The 10,779-nt window shown below is 34.3% G+C and overlaps 2 protein-coding genes across 2 annotated transcripts; both read right to left on the bottom strand.

Moving 5' to 3' along the window:
- Positions 1-1,266: 1,266 nt before the first annotated feature.
- LOC119638549 (protein roadkill-like) lies at positions 1,267-4,186 on the bottom strand. Its single transcript, XM_038035417.1, has 7 exons — positions 4,089-4,186; positions 3,889-4,019; positions 3,678-3,815; positions 3,309-3,613; positions 1,750-1,928; positions 1,542-1,684; positions 1,267-1,375 (listed from the first exon to the last, which is right to left on the bottom strand). The coding sequence occupies exons 1-7, from the start codon at positions 4,137-4,139 to the stop codon at positions 1,267-1,269; spliced, it is 1,056 nt and encodes a 351-aa protein (XP_037891345.1). The 5' UTR covers positions 4,140-4,186.
- Positions 4,187-6,158: 1,972 nt separating this feature from the next.
- Positions 6,159-10,605, bottom strand: LOC119638498 (protein roadkill-like). The gene is made up of 7 exons (XM_038035307.1): positions 10,203-10,605; positions 10,000-10,112; positions 9,776-9,928; positions 9,408-9,697; positions 8,494-8,672; positions 8,282-8,424; positions 6,159-6,425 (listed from the first exon to the last, which is right to left on the bottom strand). Exons 1-7 carry the CDS (start codon positions 10,251-10,253, stop codon positions 6,332-6,334), a joined length of 1,023 nt encoding a protein of 340 aa, XP_037891235.1. The 5' UTR covers positions 10,254-10,605; the 3' UTR covers positions 6,159-6,331.
- Between the last annotated feature and the right edge of the window lie 174 nt (positions 10,606-10,779).

Raw genomic sequence — 10,779 nt, 5'->3', positions numbered from 1 at the left:
CAATGCTACGCTCAACGCGGGCACTTGTGCCGTCCCGACTGCAGCTGGGTGCTTGGAATTCTTCTATTTGATAGTTTGCTAATTTTAATTAATTTGGTTTTTTTTGTTATTTATTCATCAATCAGGAAAAGAAAAACAATTTGTATGAAGTAAAATTTCATAGTAAGGTTTGAAATGAAAATAAAAACATGGAATTAATTTTCGTCATAAAATACTAAAAATTAAGCCCTTTTCGGAAGGGCTTATTACTCAGAAGATATCTTACATGAAGTGGGGCCAAGAAGTAGACCCATGTGGTTCCAACTAGGTCCGCTTAATTTTTGTATTTAACTACTGCCATAAACGAATTTTCTTCACAAAAAAAAATTAACAATTAAGCTTTTTTAGGATATAAGGACATTAAGGGTTCATGAGAATCCTTATACGCGATGGTACGTGACAAGGTAGATTTCTATTCTCTGCAACTTTCACCGTGAAAAATTGGAAATTAGATCTTTTTGCTATGTATAGTTTCAATTTCCGTTGGACCTATTATGTGGGAGGGCGCTTTTCACACCAGTTTAGAATGCCTGAATGATAATATTTAGTCATTTTTGCCGAAAAATTTTGAAAATTGCAGTATTTTTTTCATATAACAATTTTTCAAAAGAAAGGAGATTAATCGAAAAAGTGGATCGATCCAAAACATTTTCAATAACGCTTGTCCTTGAATAAGAGTACGCCCGTGTACTAAAATTTCTCAAAAATTGTAACCTGTAGCTTGAACACAAGTTTATACGGACATTCCATAGACCGACAGACAAGCTTAGATCGATTTGGAAAATAATTCTGAATCGATCGATACAATAAAAGCAGGGTCTGTCTTAAGCCCTTCTGGATGTTACGTATGTTCGCATTAACTTTTTATATCTGTACCACAAGTGTTGTAGGGTATAATAAGTGACCACCCGTAGACCATCTTGTGGGCAGAGAGATTTACTTGAGTAGTAAAACAAGTTTTCATTACCTTCTTGTAGTATCAAGTATTGGCTCTGTGGAATTGCAACCTGCTACAAAGTAGAAAAGCAAAGATGACATCTTAGTTGTAATCCTTTTAGTAATAGTTTTATACAAAAGTGATGCAAGAGACTGCTTCAGTATATTATTATAATATGTATTTTATATTTAATTATTTTTATTTACCGTTACACCTAAATAATGATTAATTTTGAAACTACAGCGACTTATTTAATCCCATGTTTCTGTCTGCTGGTGGGTTCACTCTCGTTAGGGATTTATTTGTTTTCCGAAAGCACGCGATACCTCCAAAATTAGATCTGGATGTGCTCTGATCGCGTCTTGCCAAGCTTGCGTTTGCATGACGTCGGTCACGTGACTATTGAAGAAAACATAAATTGCATTAAAATCAATAAAATATTAAAATGTTTATAGGCGAGATTTGAATTAAGAAAAAAAGTCTTATCCTTCTTACTGACCCAATACTACATCAGCACACTGATGCTGCCCGTCCCTTGCATTTTAAAGCTTGAGCCGACACTTACGTTTTAATGAAAGCGATGCTTTGCGCTTTCAGTTGACCTGTAGTATAGAGGTGAGCTGATACGAGGGTTTCGACAGCTGTTTCTACCGAAAGGGTAACATTCAGAGCGTTTTCACACATTCCTTTAAGATCTTCTAAAGCGTACTACGAAAGAAGGAAACATTTAATGTTTGAATAAATTAAAAGAACTTATCACTCAACTACATTACCTTATCAGCAGCTACCAGCAATCCATGGGTCATTTCATATAAATTAGGCGCTTTCCCGATATACATGAATCTTAACATTTCGTTTAGAACTTCATGATCGATATCGGTAATGACGACTCGACTAAGCTTGTTTTCCACCATTTTATGTTCGAACATGGCTGCAAACACCTTACTGCGAGCTTTTAGAAGAAAGGTTGATAAAAAGTTCTTTACTTATCTAGCAAAACACAAAAAGTAAATTTTAACGGAAATCAACAAAATGTCTCCCTCGGAACTTTCCATTAAAGGTAAGCATCTTAGTAGGTTGGTTGGGACAATTATTATGTAGGCTAAGAGCATCTAAAATCATAAGAAATATTTTTCCTAGTTTTAATAAATCTCATCTGAAAGCTAGAAGTTACGTGATACACTCTTTGGCTATGGGTAGCCCACATTAAGCTTCAATGCGAAGCCCAATAACGCATTAGAAGGTATCATCTTGCAATAATAAACGACAGATCGATCCAGTCAAGGGCACATGTTTAACGGAGTCTTCAATGCGTATTTCTGGGAGTTCAAAATGAAGAGTCCAGTATAACCGCCAGCAATCAGAAGAAATAAACTGCGCTCATGTAGTAGCAGAGCTATTTATGGTTTTTTTTTTCTTCTAACGACCAGAGCAAAAGTTCCGACATGATCCCACATTAACACAAGTGCTCGTGTCATCAGTCAGATAAGGAAATGTTCGCCATAGTGTGTAAAATATTAAGCCTCAAAAAAAAATATATCACTTCAGTCAATCGGATGTGGAGGATATGCCCTCCATGAAAGGATGTTCCTATAAAGAATTGGGAGACCATCTTCGAGAATATCTTCGTAGTAAGTAAATCTTTCATTTTGAAATTCTGGCAATTTCAAGTTTATTTGCTTTATTAGCGCTTGAAAGTGTGTACAGGTGAGACCGAATAGCTCGCATTCCTCTTCTATGCGGAATTCGCGCTGTTCCCAAATACCACGAAACGAATTTACCTAATTATAGAAGACTTAACTGCGTTTTAACGTTCATTAGAATAAATAAATAAAATAATTGACACAAAGATATAGTGCATGGAGTAAGGCGTTTCTCCCGTTTTAATAAACGGAACGGTCGAAAGTGTTGTGTTTGAAAAGTATTATACATAATCAAAATTTCTGCTTGTTCGCTATAGTTAAACACATTGAATTATGCATAATACGTCATATTCCGTGATGGCGCATATGCATCTCGGACGATATCCAGAAATTTATATCCGACAGTTTTTATAAAGTCAGAGTGTTCTATATCTATTAGCAAAAACAACAAGGCGACGCTTTCTTTTCGTGCCAGCTCGCAGCGTATATACAACAACATAAACCACAAGACCCTTGCCTTCCGTGACAGTTGAAAACGAAAGGAATGGTTCTTCCCATGTTTATCAACTCTTTTCACATCTATCAGCCATAGTTTCTCTGCAGGGACTTCGCAATTGATGGAATGATGAAATCCATATGTTTTGTACATCGAAATAAAATGTAAAAGACTTTTTTCTTTTTCGACTTACCAGCTAAAATAGTTTTGTGTGCCTTGATTTCGTGTTCACTGACCGCGAATGTAACATCGCTAAACTCATGATTAGTAAATAAATCGTCGAAATCTTCACTTAATTTATCGTCGGTAACCGTAGACTGTATTATTTCCGGTTGGTCGATTGGATTCGTGATATTAACGATGTGTACCTCGCTAATCTCACAAACAATAGTTAGTTTACCACCAGGCAGCAAATCCTTGGCTTCGTTTAGTAAAGTATTCAAATTTATAAAGCATCTATAACCCCAACCCGCAGACTTTTCGCCAAAATGACGCACTCTGTGAAATGAGAATATGAATTGAAAGGAGAATGTTTTCCCCTTAAGAAAAAGAATATGCCTACTCCGTCGATCTGCTAACATTTTCTTGTTCCTTTTTTAGATTTAAAATGCTGAAGTTAAATGCGACTTTAACTGAGGGAGTTTTACAATGTAAATATAATGATAATTGTTTTTCATCTACGACGTCTAGCACGAGGTACCTGTAAAAAAGCACATTTAAGGAATAATTGATTTAAAAATAAGTCAAGATAAAGGGGTTAGCTATCACTTTACCATTTTAATTTATCGTTAGTCCCAGACGAAAATGTTGGAGATACTAAGGGTTCTCTTATTTCAGCCATGTCGTAACACCAAATACTAAAATTTCCTATAGTCCAGGTAAAAACCGATTTATCCATTTTAACCTGGAATAGAAACCAAGATAAACAATTCGAATGAAAAACCACTTTAAAAACGTTGGTAGCTTTATTTACCTCTGTATGGCCGTAACTTGCATTCAGAGAGTTACTATCTGCCGATGACATTGTATTGTTTCTAGCTTTTATATTCAAACACGCTTCACTAGTTTGGGATAACGAAATGGCTATTTATCATTAATTTATAACGCAGTAGCAAAAAAATTAAAAGAATTAAAATAAAATGTTTTTATGCTTAAAGAAAATCATCCAACACGATGTTTTTCCTTTTGAACGCGAATGTTAAGATTGAAAGGCAAAAGTGCTTTAAAATCACTTGAGCTTTTAGAAATATATACTCCCGAATGGATCGGCTATTGATTTGATTAAATTTACAGATTTTTCTTTATTAATATAGCAACAGTTTCCACTTGTTCGAGGTATTTTAATAATTTTCTTTTCAAGACAAAGCTGCCCGTTATGATTCATATGAAGTCTAGCTTAATATAAACACCGTAACTATGTACTGATAGCAAGTTACCTTATATGCCTCTCAACGCCAAATCAAAAGTGTACGAAGAAAAAGCAGAAATTGCGTTGGCTAGCGACAGATCCGACGAAAATGTTGATGCTAATAAAATAATTAAAAGAACTTTGAGCTTTTATTAGGATTTGATATTTTTATTCCACTCTTAGAGAAAATTAGTAGATTTGAACAGGCTTCCGCTAACACGAATTGTGACTGAAGTACGAAAAAATCTTCACGGTTTAACGTGCTGCTTACAAAAATTCAGTGGGAAATCCCAGTTTTGCTTTCAACACACACTTACACGTCCAGTAAAACCTACGCAGACGTTTTGATTGCCAAGTATTTTTCAGAAAACTACCTTTCTTAAGATTGCCAGCATACGACGGTAAAGTAATGCAACGCAATGTCAGCAATGTGCGATAACCTTAAACCTGTAGGCATACTTATAAAAAATGAATTGCTTGATGGAGCAACTTATCGGTTCTCTCGTATTTAATGCAGGTGCAATATCAAATTTCTTCGCGCCAGAGTGATGTCAGAGCGAGTTGACTACGAAGTTGATGAATCCAAATTAATTCAAGGGCTCTGTGTGTCTATATGGAAATACATTTAAATGAAAATGCTTTCGGAATATTCGTTTTACCTATCAATCATATTTCTAACAAAATTTTGTGTTTATTTGGAAAAATCGGAAATCGAGATATTTATTGCAAGTGAAGAGAAATTCTGCATTAACAATTAATATGGAAGAAGACGGTAAAAGTTCTAGAAGCAATCCTTTTTTTGATCAGTCGATGTTTTCAACCTTAAAATTGAAGATTCGAACTATTATTTTAAGATTGCCAGCACACGACGGTAAAGTAATGCAACGTAATGTCAGCAATGTGCGATAACCTAAGAATTGCGGGCGTATTTTTCATAAAATAAATTGCTTGATCATGCAACTTTTACGCTCTCTCGTATTTAGGACAGGTTCAATATCAAATCTCTTCGAGTAAAACTTTCTAAGTAAGAAATTGATCGGGAGAGCGTAGGAAGGAATGTATATGTGCATTAAAGAATAACTTAATATCGATCATCAGCGCCTCGCATTTCATATAATTTACACAATCTTAACATTGAGCACTACTCTTAGAGCAAGACTTCCAGGACCGGTAAATAATGGAATGTGATCACCTAAGCATCATTTAAATAATCTGAAAATTTTCCCTATGCAGAATATGTATTTTTTTCCAAATCAAATTTGCATTAAACCCACTGCATCTCATAAAGTCCACTAAGTGACTCCGGTTTTGCTATTTTTTAATATTTTTCGAATTTATGTATATGTTTTAATGCTTATATATATTTCCCCTTTCTCTTCAACCCCGTTGAAATTATTATTGTATTACCTCCTGCCCCTCTTTTCTAAAGAAAAGTCAGAAATAAGCTTTTTAACACAACTGTACTCGCAACAAATTATCCTACAGCAGTCTGGCATAAAAGCGATTATCTTCACCTATGTGTGTGCTGTGGCCGCGTGCCCTGCTATTTGCGAATATTCAAAATATCTTTTTGGATTTCATCATAATTGATATTCGTTTAGTACCATTATAATTTTTTTTTATAAAAAGTTGGGGTTTGAGTTCATTTTAGTATATTAGTATAATATGTATTTTTTGGGTGAAGTGATAATTATCATTATTTTTGTTTATTGCTATGGCTAAATAATGATCGCCTTCCGTAGGTAACCATAGCGATAATTTCAGTTCCTCTTTCCGTTTATTTGACCGTCGAATCGTAGATATTATTTTTATAAGACAGCACGTTTTAACTCTTCAGCTAAACGCGAATGCGTTGCGCGCATCTGCTGCCAACCTTCAGTTTCCATAAATTCGTCGATATGACTGTTAAATAAAGAAAAATTGAAATCAATAAAATATCAATATATTGTTACGAAAATGTTATATTTAATAATTTGAGTTTTCAAGTCTAACTTCATGGCCCGTTACCTGCGACATGCTGCAGAAGACTGGCGAAAAGATTAACAATTGATAAAAAATTTACAGCAAAAGCCAACGGACAAATGGATTCAAAATATGGGAATGAATTTAGGTAGTGGTAATTTGTTTATAAAAGGATATATAAGTAGAATATTTGCGCAAAGCATAGTCAACCGTAAGCGAGTTGAGAGAGTCGAGTGCAGAGATTTGAAGGGTAATATTCGAACGAAAAATGCTAGAACGAGAACGAAAGCGTTGTAACTTTAAGTTCCTGTAAATAATTTGTTTATCGTTTTCCAATTGTGTAGATAAAACCTAAACTATCAGCAGTACGAATTGGTTTCAAAAGTAATTGAATAAATAACGTAAAATTCACAAAACACGGATTTCCACGGTCAACACTCATTGAAAAAAACCGATTTCAACCTCTTCAACAAAAATTACCTTCTTCTCAATACAATATAACACATACTGGGATCTTCCTCAGCATCTATTTGAATTCTATTCGACTCTTATCTCAAACCTACAATAAATATTTTATATGTTTTCAAACGCAGATTCGCATAATGGATTCTAGATCCAATCCGCATAGAATTATATCAAACTACAAAGGCAAAGAAAAACAAAAAAAATAATAAAGCGTACAAAGGGTACACTTTTAAGAAGGTTTGAAAATTGCTAGCATGAAGTACTGTACGTACGTTTTTTCATTTTGTTTTCCTCGCGTTATGTTTAATAAGCATAAAACCTTAAAAAAAGTGAGATATATAAAATTTAATCACTTGTAACTACGACCGACTTTTCTCACTTTTGCACGTAAAGAGTAGAGTGTTCCCTAAAGTAACTATGGAAATTATCACATTTCTAAATTTTATAATTTTTGAGTAGCGAGTAAAAATCCACAAATTTTTATTAAAAAAAAATGGAGTTACATTCAGTGGGGGCTTCTGCTCTCAACAAGTTGGCCTATTTTCAGTCAATATCCCCAGTTTTGCAACCAGAAGAGTGCCAACAACATACCCCAAAGGCACGCAGACGGATAGACATGGCTTAATCAATTCAGAATCGCACGCTGGTCAAGAATATCTATACTTTATAGGGTTTTAGAAAAGAACATAATCAGCACAACCCACTCCTTCAGTGGTAGATGTCATAATAGTAATAATAGACAATTTTTCATGTTCGAATTTTTTTAACTTTGTATCGGAATGTACGCATCGAAATGGGCCGGTGGGTAGGTGATTCCAAGAATAAAAAGAATATTATGGAAGGTTTGCCGAATGACCTGATGTTATCACGCTACGGAAAGGATGGCGTACGACGATCAGCCGCAGGAAGTGTCGGGTAATTGAAGACAAAGTTAAAGGCCCCCTTAAGAAGAACAATCCGACAACACGAAATAAAAATGAGTTATTTGGGCCGAACGCTGAGAATATAAAGAGAAAACTAGGACGGTTTAGAAGTGAACGCTTCTTTAAAGTGTTAAGTCTTCAGCAGAAGAAAGAATATTCTTTTGTTTTAATGAAAATTTCGGAGGTAAACAAACTTGGAAAGCAGATGACTACTTTTAGTCATCACACAAAAATCAGAAAAAATCGTTTCCCACTTTGTTCCACTGATAAAAAAGGAATGCATGACAAAAAAGCAGACGTAAAACTTCAAAGCAAAATACTGTGCAACCTAAAGAGGTGCGTTTGGTGCTTCATCATATCGATAAGATCCTTTCTCATGAAGGACTTTTAAAACGTAAAGGTACTTACGCTTTGATGAACGTTATAATTTTTGCCTTCAGCTGATCCGCTTTATGTAAATCAGCCAGTATTAGAGTTTCGGCAGCATTTTCTATCGAAGGGTCAACGCACAGTGAATTTTCACATATTGTTTTAAGACTTCCTAAAGCATACTGCGGAAGAGGAGAAGTTTTAATATTTAGATACGAATCAGGAAAGAAAACTTCATTTAATGACATTACCTTGTCGGCTGCTGTTATTAAATCGAGAGCAATGTCATTTAAATAAGATACTTTGCCCGTGTATATGTACGTTAGCATCTCATTTAATACACTATGGCTGATATCGGCTATCACAACACGATTAAGTTGGCGCTCTTCCATTTCGTGCTCAAACATCGCTGCAAACACGCTGCTGCGAGCTTTTAAAAGAAAAAAAAAACGTGTAAGCTATGAATCAGACAAGAATTTTAGTGGAAATGAAGAAAATACATCTCCAAAATTGTTTTCATTCGACTTTTATGCAGAATTTCAAATGCCCTAAGAAATATCTTCGTTAGATTTAAATAAATATCGCCTATAGGTTTGCAGGATGTACTTCCTGAGATTGATACAATAATTGTAGTTGGATTACCTTCGTTTTGAAACTTAATTTGCACATCACGTTTAATTTTGTGCCACAAAAATTTGGGTGAAGCTTCAAATCGAATCAGAATTTTAATCTGATTAAGAAAATTTGTTAATCTTGAATCTTCCATACATAGTTGTGGGTGTTAAAAAAGGGAAAGCAAGTCCAGTATAGTTCCTCAGAAAGTCTTTAGAAATATTTGCAATTTGGACTTTTCTGGCGAAGAGAATTACTTAGGATGATGATATGAATCAAACATGCTGTTCTAAATAAAAGCTTTACGATCCCATTTCGGCACATTTAGCAGGCATGATCAATCAGACGAGGGGATATTTGACAAAATAATTTCCACAAAGCCTTATTAATTACATTATATTAGTTTACATTAAGACCTATGGGTACATACGAAAGGCATTTCGAGATCATCTACTCTACAAGATATGTGTGCATATGAAAAACTTTTCGCGATCGTCTTTAAGTAGTTTTAAGCGAAATAATTTTTTAATTCAATTTCAATTTTTCAACTTACCAGCTAATATATTTTTATGAGCCCGAATTTCATGGCCATCCACGGCCAATGTAACATCGCTAAACTTTCCAGTTTGGAGTAAATTTCCAAAATCTAACCTCAACTTGTCTTCGTCTTCTTCATATTTTCCTACTATCAAATGCTCAGTGATATTAACTATATATTCCTCGTCAATCATACAAGAAATTACTAGTTTATCTCTAATAAGTAACCCATGGTTATCGTTTAGCAAAGAGTCTTCATATACATCCATATAGGTAAAAGGTGTTTCTACAGTGAAAACGTGAGAACTGCAAAATGGAATATGAAAATATAAAAAGCAATAACGTTACTTTTATTCTGTTATTAAAGAAAAAGGGCGTGTATACCTTTCTTTAGTTACGAAGACTATTTCTCCTATTGAATTCAATAGATTAAACTTAACTTTGGCGTTAACTACATTCTTTTTGCTGGATTTCATATATAAATATACCTTCATATAGAATGTACGACGGGGTTCGCAAGGCATCAGCGAAAGCTGCCTAAAAATGTGAGAATTAGTACAATAAATATTTTAGAAATAAATCTAAAAAGCATTAATATGTCGCCTTACCATTCTGATTCATCGTTAGGCCCAGTTGAAAAGACTGGCGAATTTACTCCTCTCCTATGACAAATGCTAAAGTTGTCTATAGTCCACGGATAAAGGCATTTGTGCACTTTCACCTGGAATGGAAAGCAATCTAAATATTATTAATGAAAATTTAAATGGCACTCAAGCTTTTTCATAATGGCTTAAGCTCTCTCTTTATCCACCTTTGTATGGCCGCTAGTTTCGACCGACTTAATACTTCGTGACGATGCCATTGGAATGTAATTTAATAACTACTTGAAATTTTTGCTCGCAGATAATATTTGACTTTGAAGCAGGGCAATTAAAGGAATAAAGTAATTTGTTTTTTTTTTTTTTTTTTTTTTTGTTTAAAAAGGGGCCTATGACTTTCCAATTACTTGTAGACTTGTTTCTTTTACTATGACTTCAATTTTCTTTATTTTTTCTTTACTATTATTATGGCTTAGTTTTCTTTTTTCAGTTTATTCAATTTCTTCTAATTAAAAATTTAATCCAATAAAAGTAAGAAAGAAAGTCTAACGCTGTGATATCCTTTTAAAAGCTAGTGATCACGCAAGTTTCTAATAAGGAAAGAAAACTTATCGGGAAGTGCCAGCTTTAGTTTTTATCAAACAAAAGAAAAAACGCACAGTCACGCATTCCCCTATAACAACAACCACGTGCACGTTTTGGTTGCCAAAAGTCTTCGAAAAAAGCCGCAATTTTGAAATTCACCAATATCATATTGAAAGGTAACGGTACATAGTGCCAAGGAAAATA

Source organism: Glossina fuscipes, unplaced genomic scaffold (assembly GCF_014805625.2).
Source record: "Glossina fuscipes isolate IAEA_lab_2018 unplaced genomic scaffold, Yale_Gfus_2 90, whole genome shotgun sequence".
NCBI classification, from domain to species: Eukaryota; Metazoa; Arthropoda; class Insecta; order Diptera; family Glossinidae; genus Glossina; species Glossina fuscipes.
This window is presented reverse-complemented; position numbering and strand designations above follow the sequence as displayed.